At 52.3% G+C, this 21,760-nt stretch overlaps 1 protein-coding gene across 3 annotated transcripts in view; it reads right to left on the minus strand.

Moving 5' to 3' along the window:
• The window catches only part of VAC14 (VAC14 component of PIKFYVE complex), a 101,653-nt gene that overhangs the window by 28,159 nt on the left and 51,734 nt on the right, over positions 1-21,760 (minus strand). For all 3 annotated transcript variants that reach the window (XM_025888853.2, XM_073880038.1, XM_073880039.1), the window contains one exon: positions 10,987-11,119. In XM_025888853.2, the coding sequence (XP_025744638.1) occupies positions 10,987-11,119 (133 nt within the window). The remainder of the gene's footprint in view (positions 1-10,986; positions 11,120-21,760) is intronic.

Here is a 21,760-nt window from a genome sequence, read left to right on the forward strand (position 1 = left end):
GGCAGCTATGCTCACCACTATACCACCGACGCAGGCGAGGGGCTGGAAAGGGGGCAAACGGGTGCCAGGCTGGGCTCGGCGGCCAGCGACCCACCCACGCCCTGGGTTTCCGAGCTCTGGACGGCACAGAGAAAGGGCAGGTGCCACTCATCACAATCACTGTCACAGTTACCAGGTGCCAGACAGTCTTCTGAACACTTTGTTACGTCATTAAATCCTCCTGAGGATTCAGAGGAGATAATGATCTGCATCGTCACTTTCAACGTAAGAAAACTACTCAGGAAAGCAGGCGCGCGGCGGGCCCCTGGGGCTGCTGCTGGTCGGCAAGTCCTTCCCTTTGTTGTGGGCAGAGTGGCCCCTGTCCTCTGGAGAGCTGTTGCTCCCCACTCCCTGTGGATTCTGGTCGGGCTGCTGCTGCCCCACGGGATGGGGGCCTGACCCTGCGTGAGCCAGTGAGAGCTCCTTCCCCTAGGCACAACCTGCGGGGACGTGGCGGCCATGTCTCCACCGCAGGGAAACGCCGAATTCCTGGATCTTGCTGCTCTCCCGCTCTGTCTGGTCACACAGGCTAGTCAAGCCCCCTCACTCATTTTGGTACCTGTGACCTGGGGTCCTGCCTCCGGCCACTCAGAGTGCCGACCCATACGGCTAGATTCGCGGTTCCCGACTCTAGGCTGCGGACCACTGCTGGCCCGGCTGCACCAGAAGCCGAGGCAGAGGACGAGAGGACGCCGGGGTCATGTGTTAAGCTGAGGATTCAGCTGAGCGGGGAGGGTGGAGGGTGACAAGGAGTCTTTGCTTTGACAAAGCGCAAGCAGGCTGGACTAGGTGGCCTCCAAGATCCTGGCTAGAGCTAAGAAATAATACCTTGGGTATGAGGTGGATTAATATTCCAGCTCCCTGAGAATGCTTAACATCAACCAGAAACAGGCAGCTTTATGGTTAGTTTTCGTGAGCTCCTAATCCCCTGAAAAAGCACCACAAAACATAAAAAATGCTAACTGTGAAGAAAAACTGATCACTTGAACTACATTAAAAATTAGAAACTTCTACTTATCAAGAGACATTATTAAGAAAATGATAAGGCATGCCACGGAGTAGGGGAAGATACCTGTAGGGTATACATCTGAGAAAGACTTGAATCCAAAATATATAAAGAACTTTTACAAATCAGTAAGCACCAAAAACCCAATGGGGGAAATAATGTGAACAGGCTCATCACAAAAGAGGATATCCAAGAGGCCAATAAGTGACAAGAAGTTCTCCATTAGTCTTCAGGGAAACACAAATTAAAACCACAAGGTGGTACCACCACACACCTGCCAGAATGGCTTCTAAAAGCAAAGACTGACGATACCAGGCGCTGGTGAGGACATGAGCCACCGGATCTCTCAGACGCGGCTGAGAGAGTGGACACTGAAGCAGTGTCAGAAATATCTACTAAAGCTATACTATGTATGGACTCTAATCCAGCAATTCTTAGGTATGTACCTAAGAGAAACGTACCCATATGTTCACGTAATAGTGCCAGACTGAAAATAACCCAAGTGCCCATCAGGAGCAGAATGGGTCAATGAATCATGGTATCTTCACACAGTGGAATACTCTCCAGAAACGTGAACTACTGCACATCTAACATGGATGAACCTCACAAGCCTAAAGCGGATCAAAAGAAGCCAGCCTTTATAAGAGTATGAATTGTGGATTTCAATTTATATCAAGTTCAAAACCAGGTAAAACAAACCTATAGTGTTAGAAGTCAGGACAGTAGCTACTCTGGGGAGGAGGAGAGGTCCTAACTGGGAGGAGACATGAAAGGGACCTCTGGGTGCTGGAAATGCTGTACTTCTTGATCTGAGTGCTGGGTGTAGATAATTCGTGAAAATGAACTGAGTGGTAGTACACCTATGATTTGTGCACGGTTAGATAGTATGTTATTCTTCAGTGAAAAATTTACATTGAAAAAGGCATCACAGGCATCACGGCTTGGAGGGAGGTAAGACTGCCATGTTGCCCTGATCGGGAGAAGGAAAGAAGACAGATCTGGGGCAGCACTGAAGTGAAACGGTATGTGGTTAAGAAAGAAAGAGGGTTTTGCCGGAGAGATGGCAGAAAAAGCAAAAAGAGCAGCAAACAAGTCAGAACTCCTGGGGACGGAGCGGTTCCTAAGACACATTCTCCTTTGAAGCCACACGAAGGGCTGTTCTTCCTTCACGGGGAGGGAGTGGATATGCAGGCAGCAGTCTGGGGCACAGGGTCCCCTCTGCAGCATGAGTTTACTGACGACAAGGCTGAGGGTGAACTAGAAACAGGAGCGCCATTACTGACTAAGGCAGCAGCTCTCTGGGGGAGCACAACAAGGAGGCTCAGATGGCTCCACGTTCAGGAAACCCGTCCCGCCTGAGAGCTGGAGCTGGGGTGCATGGCCCAGGAAATGGAGGACAAAACACTGAGCTCATGGGAAAGCAGCTTCTGAGAGGAAAGAGAAGCAAGGCTCAAAACAGACAGCACGGGACACTCGGCAGGGGACCGGAGAGAAATGAGCGAAGACTCTGGAGTGCACCCGAAATCCATCCCAGCTCAGCTTCAGAGAGAGAGGCCAACGTGGATGGTGCAAGCAACTGCGATGAACTGGAAGGTAGAACAAATCATCTGGGAGAAGAAGGGGGGGGGTGAGACACGTTCTCAAGAGCAGTCGAAATGGAGATTTAGACCCAGAAAGACATTCACTGTCCAAGTGCCAGGCAGTTCCAATGAGATTATGTCATCTAAATATAGACCGGAAGTAGGCCAGGATCATGGACAGGCAGGAGGCTGGAGGCCGGGTCCAGAAGGCAGGCAGGAAAGGACGTGCAGATTTACTCAGTGTTTCACTTCTGCATGGGAGACGGCGGCAGCCAGTGGCATGAGAGCCCTAGCAGAGGAGGTGGCAGCGGCCACATCAGGATGGGTCTTGGTGGGGATTTTCTGTGGGTTAACACCCCTGGGTGGAAGGGAGACACCGCGAGAGGGCACAGCTTCCCTCGCATGAGGGCTGAGGAAAAGCAGAGTCCAGACTGGAAACGGGGCAGTTTTCCCAAAAGGCTTCCACCACCCAATCTGGAAGACAACCAAGACACTCCGCTCTGGGGTCTCTGGATGGCAACACAGCAGCCCCACGGAGCATGCAGCATGACCCAGGACTTGGAGTAAGGGCGCTCCTGGGAGTTGAAGCTGCAAACTTTTGAAGGAAGTTCCATTCTCCACTTCGGATCCTGAGTGCTGCTTCGGTTACAAAGCACCCTTCCCCATGGACCGTGTGTACTTCATGCGGGCTTGTGCTCGCCTTCTGAGGCTCAATTCAGCGCCAGGTTTCTCCCAGGTGAGGGTCCTCGGAGGCGGAACCATTGTACAGGCTGGGACAGGAGCCCTCCTTTTATGTGGAAGAAGCAGCTCGTCTGGATGGCCTTTCACAAACTGCACATGATAGAGACCTTCTCTACATTTTTCGGAAGACAGGGGCAGGATGTGTGTGTGCTTGTGTGTGTGTGTGTGTGTTCTTCATGGCTACCTGCTAAAGGAAACCACCTGTGGGGAGAGAGAGGAGAACCCCCCCAGAGGCCCCTGAGAAAACCTGAGCTGAAACGATACCAGGATAAAGAAAAGAGCTTCCGAAGAAACATTCTACGATGGGTGAACAGGACACACTCTAGAACTGCTGTTCCAGAAGGAGTTCAGAAGCACCTTTAAAACCAAGGACACCCTTGTGTGTGTCCTGGCTCAGATGCAGCCCTACCCCAAGGAGGGAGGAGGATGGGAATGACTTTTAGGGGACAATTCCTGCCACTGTTTTGTTAAGACGCTATATTATGACAGCCGTCAGCTACTTGCTAATTAACTAAGCTGTCTGACTTACAAGGTCAAAACTTCATTAGTTTCCTGACATCCTTAGGTAAAGTATAAACAGCTCCAGACAATACTGCCGATTCCATCCGGAAAACCTCTCAAGCTTCAAAAGGAAATCCACGATCAAGTTCTTAGCCACTGGCAACGGTTCTTGACAGTCACCCCCAGCCGTGCAGGCTGCCTGAGCCATGGGCTGGGGAGCTGATGCTTCTTAGGTGTGGAGACTACAAGAAAGTGCTTTTAATCTGAGGCTGGGAAGAACAGAGCAGGTGCCAGCACCCATGCCATGGGGAGTCCAAGGCACGCGGTGCGGTGGGCACAGAATGAGCTTTCCCGCCAGTCCATTCTTGAGTCCTTAGCCCGTCCACGGGGGCTTCTAGGTGCAAGGTGAATGGCTGGTTCTGTGGGAGGAGGCCTGCTTGGGTCACATGGCCTCCCCTGGCCAAGTTCATCTGGGACCTCTAAAGCAAGCGGATCCTTGGCCTTCTTCCAGTTCCCTGTCACAGGGATCCACGAGGACCCCTGACACATGGAGACGTTTTCCTCTGAGGCTCCTCAGACCTCAGCACACACCGCGCAGGGCTCCCTCTGGCCAGCACTTCCTCTTTCCACCCCCACCTCCCCCAGTAGGACCTAATTAATCCCAGCCTTGCCTAACAAGGCCCACCACATGTGGTTCCCATCTTCCAGAAGAAAATACGCCCTTCTCGCAGGGAGTGCCAGCGTGCGTAACAGTGGGTCCTACAGGGACATCGTGGAGACTGCCCGGAGGAGGAGAGCAAAGCCACTGGCCTGCCTCCAGGTCCCCAGCCCTCCCGGGCACTCCCAGGTCACAGATGTTTCTGTGAGGTGCTGGGACGTGGCACCTTTTCATGGGTTAGGAGACAGTGGAAACAGACCAGGTTGGGCTCTCTGGGCCGCCTGAATTTTGCCCTCCCCAAGGACATCTTTGTATTTTACCTTAAGGGCTAGACTTCTCCTCTCAATCTCTGGCGTATCAGATTGTGCCTCCCTGCCGGTCACGTTCTCCACGTTGTTTCCAGTTAGATCAAAGCCAAGAGCTGGTTATGCAAAAGAGCTTCTGCCACATACTCTCTTTGCTGTCCTGCATCTCAACAAAAGCACCCCAGCCCCCCTGGTCTCTGGGGAAAGAATGACTGTGGAAACCTCCAGAAGATGCACACAGGAGTTGGGCAGACTTACTTCAAGTCAGCAAGAAGAGAAGCTTCTGAGACGGAAGTAAAAAATTCCTTGGAAGAATTCCTCCAACCCTGTTCAAGGTCCTGTCTCCTTCCCCTCAGCTGGGGACCCAATCAATATGGCTTCAGATGAACAAACGGTCAAACCCCACCTGCATTCTGGGTCCCTTCTAGCTGACAGACTTCGGCTGGCGCATGTTTGTCAAGGCAGATTATTTTTATTCGGAGCAAATGAACGCATCCCATTAAAGGGGAGAGTAAAAACCAGGAGGGCCTCTTAGAAGCTCTTTCCCGCAGGCGGGGGGCCAGAGGCAAAGTGTGCTATTCTAAAATGCCATTTGAACCAGGGATCTGGGTCTTGCCCCTTTACTCGCATCCACCTTGCATTAGCATTAGCACAATGGGCTTGGGGGGGCCCGGCCAATGCCCCCTGGCACATCACGTGGTGCCTATGAAGACTGTAAGGGGGGTACCTGATGCTGATGAGCTCCGGAGGCTGGGAAGGACTGGGAGGACACAGAGTGAGAAGGAGAGTGGGGGGGGGGGGGGAGGGGGGGAGGGTCAGCCAGTGTGGCCCCGGACGACAGCCTGTCTCACAGGTGGACCATACGAAGACAGCAAAGTGGAATTTCCCAGTTACCGCGTGAAAGACCACTGCTTCCCTTGAGGCCCTCCCCGTGATGCAATTAAGAACAAGTCCAGTTTCCAGTGGCTTCCTAGGCCCTGGCTTTCCTGCCCCACCACCCACCTCGGCAGCCAATCAACCTCCTCCCCCTCTCCCCTCCCAAGCACAGGGCTCTTTTGCAAACCCGGGGGGGGGGGGGGGGGGGGGGGGGGGGGGTAAGGCAAGGGCAGGACCAGCAGGGGTAAGTCGTAGGGACTGTGTGAAATTTGCTGAACTGGAGAGGTTGCCATGCCCATGTGTATCAGAGGTGAGGGGCGGACCAAAATGAACAGGAAGCTTTATCTCGGGGCTTCTCTGGGTTCAGGTCTCATGGAAGAAGACGCAGGACTGTCTCCTGCTCTTCCACTTGGGCCCCTGGCCCGGCCTCTTCAAACGCTCTCATCTTAGGGGCACCTGTGTCCCCGGGAAGGGTGCTCAGGACCTCCTCCACCATCGGCTGGGCTGGCTGGGGTTGGAGCCTTTGAGTTCACAGCAGGCACTCATTAAAAAGAAAGCATTCTCTGGCAAGTCCTCTCTGCAAGGCAGCAGGGAGGAAGAGGAGGGGGGTAGAAGCACAGTTGGTTAAGCCAAAGGATGGCTGGCCTGAGGGCCATCTTGGCGGGCGGAGTGGGGTGTCCCGAGACGCGCTCACTTCCCAGCACAGAAGCAGGCCTTGTAAGGATCCCAGCTGTTGGATCACACTGCAGTTCATATCAGTTTATCAAAGAGGCTGCGTTTTCTCCCTCCTCTTCCTTTCTACGGAGTATAAGCGGCCCGGTTCATGGGAAAACAGCCCTGCGCTTGTTCTGCTGCATTGGCATGGAGAACGGGAAGAGGCCGGAGGAGGGAAACGTACACCAACACCTACTTGGGGCAGAATTGTTTGAACGGGGCTGGGGCCGGGCCGCTGGTGGGTGCCCGAGGTGCTGGGGCTGCAGGCCTGGCACACCAGGGCCAGCTCTCGGCATAGAAGGTTGAACTGTTTCGGCCTCTCTGGAGTCTGGTTTCCTGTCTTCACAGACCACCATGGGAGGCTGAGGCCACGTCATGAGGCGGAACAAGAGCTCCCCGTTATGAAGCTGTGCGGAGAGCGACGGTGTGCAGTTTTACGTAACCCTCTCTGCAAAACGACGTGGCAGGCAGTACTACAGAAACAGGTCACGCGGACCAAAAGTGGAGGATCTGGGATTCGAACCCAAGTCTCTTTGACTCCAGAAGTTCCAATCTTAATCTGGGTCCCGAGGACGTGTGGGAGGCCCATGTGCCCCGTTCCCGTGGAGTCCAGGGAAGGGGGAGAGGTGTGGGCAGGGCTGAGGGATGCCCGGCCCCCTCTGGCACCCCCACCCCACGTCCCCTCCCTCCACATGTGGGCTCAGCTTCTGGTCCTGCAGCTGAGATGAGGCTCTGGAGCCTCCGGCTCCCCCAAGTTCACCACACGGCTAAACTGTTACGTCCACCAGATAACAAGGTCCCATGGCACAGAGGAGGTCTGACCCACCCAGGGGCCTGAAGGGGGAGGCTCGGGGTCCCCACTCCCCCCCTGCCCCATGGAGGGGCAGCCTGGGAAAGCTGCGTGTGGGAGAGGAAACACTCCAGGGTCCTGAGGGAAATCATGCATCTTGCTCAATGCCAAGACGCCCACCAGATGTTTGTCTTCAACAACTCGGGCTGCTTTTGTCCTCTGGACGGCAACCCCTTCTGCTCCCTGAGCTAAACGCACTACTGTAGAAACAATGGCTGTTCACTTGTTCATTTAACACCTGAAGGAGAGGCTTAAATCACTCTGTGCTTCTTATCTGGCCCGTGGCTTCATCTCAGCAGTCTGCATGGACCATTACTATGCTTTTCTTTAAAGCTGTCAGCAAAAAGTAAGGAAATGAAATGAGAAGCAGACAGGCAGGCTGACGTTCCCGATGGCTTGTCCCCAGCAAACTTCGAGGAAGGGCTCACTCCCCTGTCTGATCACAGGAAGGAGGAGGAGAACACACGTCTTTCAAGGCCTCCTCCACGTCTGATGCTGTGCTTTGTGCACCCAGAGCCTAGGCCGGCTGGCGGGCTGGGACTGTGACGCGGGCTGGTCAGTGGCAGCCGGGCACGCTGGCTCAGAGCCCGTGCTGCCCAGAGGAAGCAGGTGCTGGTGCTGCTTCTGGGGGGGCGGGGGGCAGGCTGGACAAATGACGCCAAGGACCGGGGGGGGAACAAGTGTGAGGCGCTCAGCCCCAAGGTTGCTACCACCCCAGCCCACTGGGTTCCTGTGCTAGTGCCCGGGTCGCAGGCTGTGCAGGGCCCCTCAAGGCACCTGGCCTCTGCACTCCCCCACAGAAGGGATGAAGTGGCAGGCGCGGAATTAGCAGAGTGCAAGGGTCTGCAGCTCAGCTCCCATCAAGCCTGGCAGGTATAGGGCTTCCTCTCATTTCCCTTCCACAAAATGAGGATGCCTGTCAGCCCAGGCCGCTAGGAAGACACTAGGCAAAGCAAGGAAAGCCTCACCACCCTGGAGGCTGTAAATGGGAATATGGCAGTGGCCGCCAGGCCCCCAGCTTCACGGAGCCCAGGGCCCCTGAGCCAGTGGAGGGGGGACGCCCACGCATGCCCTCGCTGCCCACACTTCTGCTTGGTGCAGTCTGGGGATGCTGCTGACGGCTCTGAGCACCCTCTCCCCAAGCCCCTGATGGGGCATGTGAGGCTGCTGGAGGATGGAAAAACCCATTACAGTCCGGTTCTCTGGAGGGAAACTAGTTACAAATGCCTTCTTCAAAGGCCTCTCTCTCCACTGGTTCCTGAAAGGCTTCCAGGCCAAGGGGGGCTCGTCAAGAGAACTGACATGTCTGCAATGTGGAAAACCATGTAAAGTAAACTGTCACTCATGTGGGGAAAGACTGTCACTCTCCTGATAGGGGGGTCTCCTGTACCACCTCTACTCTCCACTTCAATCCCACTGACTGTCCACCTTGATGTGAAGCAAAACGGGAAGGCTTCCCCTTCTGGCCGAGCAGGCTAAGAATCCATTTCTGTCCCTGTGTAACTGTGGCACTCCCACCTGGGAGGATTTTGCTCCCAGTGGTATGTGGCCCTGTCTGGAAACATTTCTGACAGTACCCGCTGGGAGGGCGGGGCTGCTGCTCCACATCCCCCAGCACACAGGACGGGCCCGACCACCAAGGACTATCCAGCCCCAACGCCTACAGTGTCGAGCTCGAGAAACCCTGCTCTCCATGACCTCAGAAGAGCAGGAGGGCTGCGACAGCCTCCCACAACCACAGGGACACCTTTTGGTGGTCTGGCCCATCAGAAGCCCATTCCTCCCGACGCGCAGAAACTTCGTGGGCCTGCTATTTGTCCTTCCGGCCAGTCCTACAACTCAGTCCTTTGACCCCACGCCCTCAACTCCACCCTCAGCCCTGAAGCGAGGGCCCCGGGAGGCAGCTCTGGATGAAGTGGCCGGGCAGGCTCCTGGCATGGCTCCTGGCAGACCCATGTGGAACTCATCTCCCCTCCCTGCCTCCTGCCACCTGCTTTTGCTTCTTCCCACCTCCAGGTCCTCCTCAGCCTCCTTTCCTGGCTCCTCCTTCCTTCCCCGGCCATTACACCCTGGGGCTCCCTGGGGCTCAGCCTCAGGCCCCTTCCCTACCCCCTCTGCCCCTCTTATCACTGACCATTCTTATTCCCTAGGCATGAAAGCTCCATAAGGACAGAACCATCCAGAGCAGTACTTGGCAGAGTCAGTACTCAGTAAAACCATCTGCTGAATGAATGAGTGAATGAATGAAGGACTATGCTGTCCATTTTCACATTTCTATCCTGGGCATAAGTCCCTCTTTTGAGAGTCAGGGGTAGCAACCTGCTTCATCATCTCTCCTTTGATGTTACCAAAGCAATTTAAACTCAAACAGGGGACCCTCCTCCCTCCCTGCTTCTCCTCTAGAGCTCCCATTGCAGGTACTGCCACCACCATCCAGAGTCCTGAGTGTCACTCCTGACAGCCTGTCCCCTCAGGCCCTCATGTAATTGGTCACTAATCAATGATACATGTTACGAATTACGGAATGCTGGTTGCTTCCTCCCATCCCCCTCCCAAACAGCCACCATCTTCCACTTGGACAAGAGCCTCCCAGATGGCCTCCCACACATCTACCTTGCTCTCTCCACCCACCCCTTCTCCTCAGCAGCATAGGAATCTTTAAAAACACAAATCTGGTCATACTGTCCCCCCACCCAAGCCCCTTCAGTGACTCCTCCTGGCCTCGGGGAGAGGCCTCCAACCTTGGCGTGGCCAGCAAGGCTGGGCCCCTCTCCCCCTTGCCCTCTGGATCACAGCAAAATGAACACGCCACGCTCTTTGCTGACTTGCAGACTCTGTACAGGTCGGACCCTCTGCCAGCAATCCACCTTCAACCCCCAGACCCCGCAGATAGCCTCAAGAGCCTTCCTGACCCCACGGACCACACTGGTCTAGTCAGCTCCCCGAGCACCCTGGACAGCTTTTGTGCCCTGTCACCCCAGAGGTGCTTATTTCATGGGACAGGGTGAAAGCCCTTGGTGACTAAAAGGAAGCCAGGGCTGAGAACCATTGCCACAGAGCATTGGAGGCCACTCAGACCATTCCAGAAAACTTCTCTGCCTGGCTTTGTGGGGGAGCCTGGAGAAATCTGTGCCCCATCTAGATTTCGGTGACTTGAAGGTCACTCTTGTGGTGACCCTGGGTCCTTGGAGCTGAGGAGGAGGCAAAGGGCCAGACCTGGCTATGCTGTTGGTGACAGGAGTTCTAGAGGCCAAGAGGGGTTGGGGTCCTGGGACTGTCCAAGGCCAGGCTCACAGGACTCAAGATCCCAGCTCTGCCAGAGCGACCGCTGCCACCAACCTTGGCCAAACCCCGTGCTGGCGGCTGGGCACCTGAGCACAGCCCCGCTTCGTGTTCCATCTGGCTCACCTACTTCCTTCCCCAAAGACACCAACAAGGGCATACTGACAGGACACTTAACCTCAAGGGAAAACCTTGAGACACAAGTGAAAAAGTCATTCGTCCGTTCGAGAAATGGCGACATTGACCTATCTCAGGTTGGCAGCAACAGTAGCCTGGTGTGAAGGGGGCAGGGGGCTCCTTTGTTTCTTTAAAAATAAATGCAAAGGAAAAGGAGAGGAGAGAAGGGGAGGAGAAAATGGCTGCTTGGAGCCCTGGCATGGTGTTAAGTGGAAAAGTGCGGCTGTGTGGGGAAGAGAAGGTGCGCCGAGCCTGACCTGATGATGAAAGCGCCTCTGGCCTCCAGGAGTTTGCGTTCACTGCTGAACCTCTTGAGAAGGTTGATCATGAACTTATAAAAGTAGGAGTTCATGGTGGGGGTGGAAGGAGAACATTCTAAGCCTTTGGTACCTGCAGAAAAACGGACAGAGCTGGGATTTACTCTATGGTCCACAGGATGGTGGGACCCCCACAGAACATACGCAATCGTAAACTCCAGAAAGGTGGTGGTGGTGGTGGTGGTGGTGGGGTCTGTGTGGAACAAGGTGAGGGAAAATCTTCAATCCAGGGCCTCGGGTCAAGGGCAAAAAAGCAAGGACTATACAAGTACGTACAAGCAAATACAACTGCTTACTGCACAAATCCCCACTTACCTGTCCACCTCTCCAGGCAGCCCCCAATTACTTAGTGAACACCTATTTGTGAGACTGCTGCTATGTGCTAGGAATTTTTTATAAAACAAACCTATACCTATCATCCCAATAAATAAAAACACACTTGAGCTTCATTTTGGCTGGTTAAGGACAGATGACATGTCAAAGAGAAGAAAAGGGTAAAATAGGCATACAACCTTGACAGTCAACAAAACCCACATTCCTTTCCCAATGGTGCTCAAGACGAGGGAAACTATGCACACCTCTGCTGGATTAAAGACAGCGCACCCTGACAAAATGTTACCAAGGGCTTTAATCTTTACTCGACGTTTTTACTATTTTTTTAAAAAGATTGTATTTGTGTATTTGAGAGAGAGAGAGAGCAAGAGAGCACAAGCAGAGGGAGCAGCAGAGGGAGAGGGAGAAGCAGGCTCTCAGCGCAGGGCTCGATCCCAGGACCCTGGGATCATGACCTGAGCTGAAGGCAGACGCTTAACCGACTGAGCCACCCAGGCACCCCACAATGTTTTTAAATCAGACATTCTTCTTCAGGTGGAAATGCTCTTTTAGACTAGTACTCTAAAGATTTTCAAAGCCCAGAGTTGGCTTTAGAACCAGAAGCATATTCGGAGTATCCCTCTGATATGCACCCCAGCTGAAAATACACCGAGGGCCACATACAGTCCCCCTCCCAGCCTCACCCCAGCACATGCTCTCCTCCGCAAGGTACCGGGCATGGAGAGGATGACAGCAGGGCTGAAGGAATGCCTAGTTGATCGCCATGTAGTATATTCATACACCCCATGCAATCTCTTTGGTTTTTCTTCGTCACACATGCTGACCCCAACGGCATTGCTGGAAAGAGGTGTTAGGGATGGTAGGAATCCTCACTCCCTCTGCCCGAGGCACCAACAGGGCACAAAACGCACACAACTTGAGATACCATTCACATATCATAGAGTTCACCCTTTTAAAGTGTACAATTCAGTGGTGTCCCGTATATTCATAAGATTGTGCACCGATCACCACTAATTCCAAAACATCACCCAAAAAGAAACCTCGTTACCCATTAGCTGCCATTCCCCTTTACCCCCTCCACCAGCTCCTGACAATCATTAATCTACTTTCTGTCTCTGTGGATTTGCTTATTCTGGAAATTTTGTATTAATGAATCATACAGTATGTGGCTTCTTTCACTTGGCATATTTCCAAGGTTCATCCATATTGTAGTATGTATCCATTTTGTATTCCTTTTTTTTTTTTTTTTGGTTGAATAATACTCCACTGTATGGATATACCATGTTTTAACCATTCATCCACTGCTGGACATTTGGTTGTTTCCACTTTTTGGCTATTAAGAATAATGCCTCAAAGGCATCCAAATCGGCAAAGAGGAAGTCAAACTCTCACTCTTTGCAGATGATATGATACTGTATGTGGAAAACCCAAAAGACTCCACCCCAAAACTGCTAGAACTCATACAGGAATTCAGTAAAGTAGCAGGATATAAAATCAATGCACAGAAATCAGTGGCATTCCTATACACCAACAACAAGACAGAAGAGAGACAAATCAAGGAGTCGATCCCATTTACAATTGCACCCAAAACCATAAGATACCTAGGAATAAATTTAACCAAAGAGGCAAAGGATCTGTACTCAGAAAACTATAAAATACTCATGAAAGAAATTGAAGAAGACACAAAGAAATGGAAAAACGTTCCATGCTCATGGATTGGGAGAATCAACATTGTGAAGATGTCAATGCTACCTAGAGCAATCTACACATTCAATGCAATCCCCATCAAAATACCATCCACTTTTTTCAAAGAAATGGAACAAATAATCCTAAAATTTGTATGGAACCAGAAGAGACCCCGAATAGCCAGAGGAATACTGAAAAAGAAAAGCAAAGCTGGCGGCATCACAATTCCGGACTTCCAGCTCTATTACAAAGCTGTCATCATCAAGACAGTATGGTACTGGCACAAAAACAGACACATAGATCAATGGAACAGAATCGAGAGCCCAGAAATGGACCCTCAACTCTATGGTCAACTTACTTTTGACAAAGCAGGAAAGAATGTCCAATGGCAAAAAGACAGTCTCTTCAACAAATGGTGTTGGGAAAATTGGACAGCCACATGCAGAAGAATGAAACTGGACCATTTCCTTACACCACACACAAAAACAGACTCCAAATGGTTGAAAGACCTAAACGTGAGACAGGAGTCCATCAAAATCCTAAAGGAGAACACAGGAAGCAACCTCTTCGACCTCGGCCGCAGCAACTTCTTCCTAGAAACATTGCCAAAGGCACGGGAAGCCAGGGCAAAAATGAACTATTGGGATTTCATCAAGATAAAAAGCTTTTGCATAGCAAAAGAAACAGTCCACAAAACCAAAAGACAACCGACAGAATGGGAGAAAATATTTGCAAATGACATATCAGATAAAGGGCTAGTATCCAAAATCTATAAAGAACTTATCAAACTCAACACCCAAAGAACAAATAATCCAATCAAGAAATGGGCAGAAGACATGAACAGACATTTCTCCAAAGAAGACATCCAAATGGCCAACAGGCACATGAAAAAGTGCTCAACATCACTCGGCATCAGGGAAATCCAAATCAAAACCTCAATGAGATACCACCTCACACCCGTCAGAATGGCTAAAATTAACAAGTCAGGGAACGACAGATGTTGGCGGGGATGTGGAGAAAGGGGAACCCTCCTACACTGTTGGTGGGAATGCAAGCTGGTGCAACCACTCTGGAAAACAGTATGGAGGTTCCTCAAACAGTTGAAATTAGAGCTACCATTCGATCCAGCAATTGCACTACTGGGTATTTACCCCAAAGATACAAATGTAGGGACCCGAAGGGGTACATGCACCCCAATGTTTATAGCAGCAATGTCCACAATAGCCAAACTGTGGAAAGAGCCAAGATGTCCATCGACAGATGAGTGGATAAAGAAGATGTGGTATATATACACAATGGAATATTATGCAGCCATCAAAAGGAATGAGATCTTGCCATTTGCAACGACGTGGATGGAACTGGAGGGTGTTATGCTGAGTGAAATAAGTCAATCAGAGAAAGACATGTATCATGTGACCTCACTGATATGAGGAATTCTTAATCTCAGGAAACAAACTGAGTGTTGCTGGAGTGGTGGGGGGTGGTAGGGATGGGGTGGCTGGGTGATAGACACTGGGGAGGGTATGTGCTACGGTGAGCGCTGTGAATTGTGCAAGACTGTTGAATCACAGATCTGTACTTCTGAAACAAAAAAGAAAAAGAAGAAGATAGCAGGAGAGGAAGAATGAAGGGGAGTAAGTCAGAGGGGGAGACGAACCATGAGAGATGATGGACTCAAAAACAAACTGAGGGTTCTAGAGGGGAGGAGGGTAGGAGGATGGGTTAGCCTGGTGATGGGTATTAAAGAGGGCACATTCTGCATGGAGCACTGGGTGTTATGAACAAACAATGAATCATGGAACACTACATCAAAAACTAATGATGTAATATATGGTGATTAACATAACAATAAAAAAATTAAAAAAAAATAATGCCATGGGGCGCCTGGTTGGCTCAGTCGGTAGAGCATGTGACTCTTGATCTTGGGGTCATGAGTTCGAGCCCCAAGTTGGGCGCAGAGCTTACTTAATTAAAAAATTTAAAAAAAAGGAATAATGCTGCTGTGAACATTCACATATGTTTCTGTGTGAACATGTTTTCATTTCTTTTGGTTATATACCCAGGAGTGGAATTTCTGATATGGTTACTCTATGTATAACTTTTGAGAAACTGCCAGGCTGTTTTCCACAATGGCTGTGCATTTTACACTCTCACCATCAGTGTGTGAGACTCCAATTTTCCCACATTCTTGCCAACACTTGTTATTACCTGTCTTTTGATTAGAGCCATCCTTGTGGATGGAAGTAGTATTTCATTATGGGTTTGATTTCCATTTTCCTGATGACTCACGACACTAAGCATCTTTTTATGGGCTTACTGGCTACTTGTAGATCTTTGGAGAAATGTCTATACAAGTCCTTTGCCCATTTTAAAATTGGGTTATTTCCCTTTTTATTGCAGAGTTGTAAGAATTCTAGATACAAGTCTCTTATCAAATATATGATTTGCAGATATTTTCCCCCATTCTTTGGGTTGTTTCTTAACTTTCTCCATGGTGTCCTCCTTTGAAGCACAGAATTTTAAATTCTGATCAAGTTCAATTAACCTTTATTTATTTATTTTTTTTTTGGTTGCTTGTGCTTTTGGTGCCATATCTAAGAAAGTATTACCTATTCCAAGGTCATAAAGATTTACTGATGGGCTTCCTTCCAAGAGTTGTGTATGTATTTTTTTAAAATATAGCTCTTATATTTAGGTATCTGATCTATTTTAATTTTTGTATATGGTGTGAGGAAGAAGTCTAAATTCTTTTGCATGTGGATGGATATCTAATTGTCCTAATATAACATGATATCTGCTTGCTTTATTTTTTTACAAGCAGTTTTTTTAAAGTTTATTTATTTATTTAAGTAATCTCTATCCACAATGTGGGGCTCAAACTCACAACCCTGAGATCAAAAGTCACATGCTCTTCCAACTGAACCAGCCAGGAGCGCCGACGCTTTATTTTTTATATTGTATTTTTTCTAGCTTTATTGAGATAAGATTGACATACAACATTATATAAGCTTAAGGTGTACAGTGTGTTGATTTCATACATGGACACATTGCAAAATGATTACCACAGTGCTGTGGAGTCAGCCAATACCTTCCTTACCTCACATAATTACCACTTGTTTTTTTGTGGTGAGAACATTTACGATCTACTCTCTTAGCAACTTTCAAGTACATACTATAGTAGTCTTAACTATAATCACCGTTCTGTACGTTAGATGCCCAGAACTTTGATTAAACTCTAACTGGAAGTTTGTACCCTTTGACCAATATCTCCCCAACATGGTATCAGAACAGGCAACCAAGAGTTACCATTTACCAGGGACTTCCTACGTGCTATGCGTGTCTAATGCCTTCGCACATAGCATCTAACTAATCCTCAAAATAATCCTTGAAAATATGTGCTCTAACTCTTCTGATTATATAGGTGGAGAAGCTGTGACTTAGGCTGAGGACTATCCAAAGTCCCAGAGCTGAGGAGTGGTGGTGTCTGAGTCCATGCAGCTGGTCTCAGCAGCTCCACCACGCTGCCTATCACTTGGGCGCTGGTGCTTGGGGCGGTTTGGGGTTTGCAGGTTAGTAGGCGGTATGTTCCCAAACAAGAGGCAGAAGACCGAAATGAAGGCCTTGCCAAGACTGAGGACACAGAGATCGTGGCACTGGCAAAAGCCGTGGAGAAAGAACCTGGCCGCAGCCCTCGGGGAACTCAGGGAGGACACTGGGGAAAGCTACAAGTGGCCAGCTGAGACATGGGGTGCCATCACTTGCCAGGTTGGTCTCTAGCTGGCCCTGAAGTCCTGACTTCCTCCCCAGACCAGAGAGAGGGTGGCCACACACCTGTGTAAAACAGGGAACCAAGCTTGGCTGTGTGAGGGGCTATCAGCTCCCAGAAGCATCGGCCCCAAGCACACAGCACAACTGTACGGAGCCATCCATAGGACTAGAAGCAAGGCCTACAGAGGCACCCCATCAGCTGACTTCATGAGCCGCCAGTGGCCAGAGGAAGCAGTAAGACCCTCCTTTCAGGATCTGTCTTTTTGCTCACCTCAGACTTCCCTCATGTCCTTGCATGGTCCTTAAGGCGGTGTGGCTGGGAACGGCAAGAGGGGTCTTTCTGTTTTGTTTTTCCCAGCTGTGAATTACTCTGTGAGGACTCCTTACTCGGAGCCATACCTTCAAACTACTGTCCTTTCTCCTGACAACCTCCTAGACAGCCCCTGGGAACTGTGTGCAAGGGGCAAGCCTTGAGTAAGAAGCCCAGTTCAAGGGCAGACCTCACTGAACTTCCTGATGTTTGCAGTGCGTTGTTCTGGGTCCCTGCCCAGAACAGCCTGGCCCGGGAGGTCCTGAGTGACTCTGGAATGGCAAACAGTCTCTGCTCCCTGGCCCAGAGGGGCTGTTTGCAGAATCAAGTGTCACATTCTTACAGCTCGAGTTACCCCGGGCCCAGCTGGGGCTGATCTCTGAAGAGGCGGCTGCAGATACAGCTGCTAGAGCCCCTCCTCCCCGCCCCACACTGCCCCCGAGGTGGCCTGGCTACACACTCCCAACACTGGCGGTGTGTGTGGACTGGAACCTTCTCCTGGGTGCTCATCTGTGATGATCTGCCCCCTTCTTGCTTCTGTATGTGCACCCCCACCCTGTATCATTTCCAGGCTTAGGACATTTAGCTTCCAAAGTATTCCAAAGGACAAAGGGACCCACACAGGCAGTGACCATAAAGAAATCTTCCACAATGTGGGGCCACAGTCTCCATTCCCAGGGGGCCGGGTATCGCAGGCAGGCAGAAACATCGTTGGGAGTCCATGAGACCTGGTTCAGATCAGATGTCTACCTCTTACTGGCTGTGCAACTTTGGGCAAGTCTCTCACCGTAAGCCTCAGTTTCTTCATCTGTAAGGTGGGGCCAATAAGAGTCCCTAGTCCTTCAGTTTAAAGAATTTTTTTTTTTTAAGTCTTTATGCCCAAGGTGGGGCTTGACCTCATGAGATCAAGAGACTGAGCCAGCCAGGCCCCCCCCCCCCCAATAAGAGTCCCTTTAAATGAGACAAAACATTTAGTGCACTGGGCCTGGGGCCTGCCACAGCGTACGTGCTCAGTGAACGGGGGCCGCTGCTGTTAGCAGACAGGCCAGAACGCAGAGCACTGCACGGGGCAGACTGTTCCTGTCTCTCTCTCCTGGACTAGATGACTGGGGGCTGCAGCAGTCTGGAAAGTCTCTTGAGTGGAGACTTCAGATCTGGGGCAATTTCCCAGTGCTCTGCTGGGACGAAGAGAGGCTGTGAGAAGACGCTCCACGTTTGGGGAGGGCGATCTGCCTGCCTCTCAGCTGACAGCTGGCCTGAGATAGCAGAAGAGAAGACCCGGGGCGGCTCTGAACACATCCTGGTCTTCGTAGCCATAGCCCCCTCTGGGCCACACAATTAAGGCTCAATGTCCAGGCCGGCACGGCAGCCCTTGGAGCCGAGGCCCCTAGTGGGAGGGAGAAGGGCAGACAGACATCTGGGAGAAGCCATGGCAAATAGCTCACGTTCTCACAGTACAGTGCTTGCTGGGAAAGCTTTCGCAGCTCAGCCCTCCCAGCGCTCCCGTTTCAAGACTACAAAGAGCAGGAGGCTGGGTGCAAACTGAGTGGGGGCCGGGCGCCAGCCTGAGAGCCAGACCCAGCTGATGGGAGTGTCGGGGAGCTGCTGGGGCCTGCAGCTGTTGGGCAGGGACCTTTGTCCCTCAGGCTCCCGCCCACCAGAACGGGCTCTCTGAGGAGGAGCCTCCGCAGGACTGGGCGGAGAGCTTGGAGAGCTCACTGCAATCCCAGCCCGACTGTGTAGAGATGGCAGGTCTGGGCAGGAGAGGCAACCCTTCCTGGGTGGGCTGGTCAAGGACAGGGCCCGCTGGGGGCTCACCACGGACAGGTTGAGGGCCTACCTGGTCTCCCCCAGCCTCTGTTTCCCACTGGCCCATCAGCCACTTTTCTGATGAACCAGCCCCTCAGGCCCAGCTGGCTTGAGAGAGAACCTGTGAGATGTTCTCGGGCAGGGCTGCAGGCACGGGAGAAGGAGGTGGGGTGGAGAGACAGCAGACTCACGCCAGAAAGTGTTACTACACGGAATGACAGGCCTCTCTCAACTGAACTAATTTCTGCCCAAACGCAGCCGGCTCCTCCCTGTGGAGCGTGCACAGCGCCTCACTGGCCACTTCTGCCCACCTCTGCCTCTTGCTCATCTCACCCTCGACAGCCGGACACGGAATCTGCCTCTTTTCCCAACAGCTCTGGTAAAAGCCACCTCTGCCGGGCTCTCCTATTGGGTGGGGCCCTGGGCCAGGTGCTGCTGGTCCTTTAGGAAGGGGCAGAGCCTGGACAGGAGCCCAGCACCCTAGTCCAGGCAGGCCCTCCAGCACTGTGCTCTGAGGAGGTGCTGGGACGCCAGAGCCAGAGGCTTTCACTCGGGTGGCACTGCTGACAACAGTCTTGGGGGCCCACCAAAGACGAGGGGTCAGCTGTTCTGGCTGGGACCCAGGGAGGGGGGTGGCTGGGGACAACCTGGCCTCAGGTCTCAGGAGAGTCACACTCTCCAAGGGGCCAGGGAGAGTGGGGTTTCCATTCCCCGATCCTGCCAAGGACCAGCCCCTGAGCTGAATGCCGCCTGCCTTACATTTCTGGTTTGGAGAAGTTTGGAGTAGTGGGCTCTGGCAGGAAGTTCACGTGACTGCTGCCTAGCCGAAGGGCAGACAGATGCTGTCGGGAGCGCTCTGTATACAAAACCAGGCTGGTGGGGTGGGCGGCCGGGGAGCCAGCCGTGCAGATGTTGCTAAGTGAAACCTGATGTGGCGACATGAGAATCTGTACAACGTCTCACAAACAACCTTCCCTGGGATGTTTTAGATTGAGTTTTGTGGCTATGACGCGAAGGAGCCTCACATGTCAGGATAAAAATAGCTCTGGCCTCAATAGGCAAAACGAGTTACAGTTCAACAAAACCAGATGCGAAAGCCTTCGTGGCCCAGCCCAGACCCGGCGGGGTCCCTGCTTGGCTCCCTGCTCTCTCACCCCTGTCTCCCTCCCCCCCTGGTGTGGGGCCCATGGGCCCGGCCAGACCCTCGCGTGGGGCATCTGCACCCCACCGCCCAGGGAGTATGGAGGAAAGGCCGGGGGACCGGGGCAGATCCAGGCCCTGTGGCTGACTGGCAGGGCAGGCTTGAGGAAGTGACACCTCCTCCAGGGCTGGTTCCTGTCTGTGAACCTCACAGGGATAAGGAGCCTAGCACAGTACCTGGCATAGGGATTGCTCTGAGGAGGGGGCTGCATGACCGGGAAGCTGGCATGGAACCCGGGGATGCAGGTGGGGAAGGGGCAGCTTCCCCTACGGGATCAAGGGGCTAGAAGAAAAGGAAGCCCAGGACCCTGGTGCAGCAGGGTCTCAGGAGGTGTGGAGTCTGCTGAATCGGAGGGCCCAGACCCCACGGCCACATGGATAAAAGGGTGGCAAAGACGTTGTAGCGATGGCACCCCTGGGACTTGATCCAAGAGGCAGTCACTTTCTTTGCTGCGAGCCGGCCCAGCTGAGGCCGGGGAGCCCTCCGCCCCGGGCAGTGACCCAAATCCACGAGGCTTTCCAGCTGCCTGCTTCGGAGAAAGAGATAAACTAGTGGGCCACAGCAGGGCCCAGGAGAAACCTCCAGCTGACAGGGCAGTAGAGAGGGGCTGCGCCAGGAAAGACTGCTGCTGAGGGGGGGGCTGGGCCAAGGGCGGCGCCAGAGAGATTCAAGAGGAAGGGGCCTTGGGGCCATCTCAGAGACTGAGCCTGGGGTGCAGAGGGCTAGGCTCTCCACCTGGCAACAAGCAAAGACCTGCGTAGTGGTGCTGGGGGGCCGTTCAAGAGGCACTCGTGACGGGGTGGCCAGATCTGGTGTCCCCTCCTTCCATCATGATAATGACTCTGAAAGACAGGTCCTGACCTTTCCTGGGTGCCTGACTCTGGGCATTCAGAGATGAGTACAACCTAGATCCTTCTGACCCTGGCACCCATGCTGTCTGAAAGAGTATGTAGGAAGAAGGCCTTTAAGACTCCAAGAGCAACAGAAAGGCTTTGGCGGCTGGGAAACTGTCTGGTGTGGCTGGATGAAGTGGAGGCAGCAGAAGGCATGAGTTGCTGAGGTGGTTGAGGCCAGAATGGGGTCCCTGAAATCACTGTGCAGAGAAGGGGTATCTTCAAGGATATGCCAGGCTGGGGCCGTGGCCCACTGCCCCACAGGAGAAGCCTGGACTGCTGGCCTGGCCACCACTGCTCTGCTCCCCTCCTTGGGCGACAGAAGCTTCCAGTGCTGGGCAAGTGCTTCTATCCTCTAAGTGTGGGGGTAAAGAGAGCAGCCTCTCAGGCTGGGCTCCTGGGTCAGCACCAATGCCTACTACAAGCCCCCCCAACTCCCAGGTAAGAATGACAACAGTGCTTCCCCTCACAGTTGTCGTGAGGAGTTGAGGGGCTAGCCCACAGTGAGGTTCGGCGAGGTGACACACTGGAAGTGCTCAGAACAGCGTCTGGTCCTAACAAGCTCAACGTATTATAGTCACCATTACTACTGGGAAAAACGCTCAGGGACGGCTTCCTGGGTTTCTTCTGGAACTTGTTTGTGAATTTGGCCACACCAGCCTGGGCGATAAGGAACGAAATGCAATCAGAACATTTCATTTCTGCCTGTTTTTA

The sequence above is a fragment of the Callorhinus ursinus genome, unplaced genomic scaffold (genome assembly GCF_003265705.2).
Source record: "Callorhinus ursinus isolate GAN/ISIS: 27379988/994484 unplaced genomic scaffold, GSC_fseal_2.0 scaffold37, whole genome shotgun sequence".
Lineage (NCBI taxonomy): Eukaryota > Metazoa > Chordata > Mammalia > Carnivora > Otariidae > Callorhinus > Callorhinus ursinus.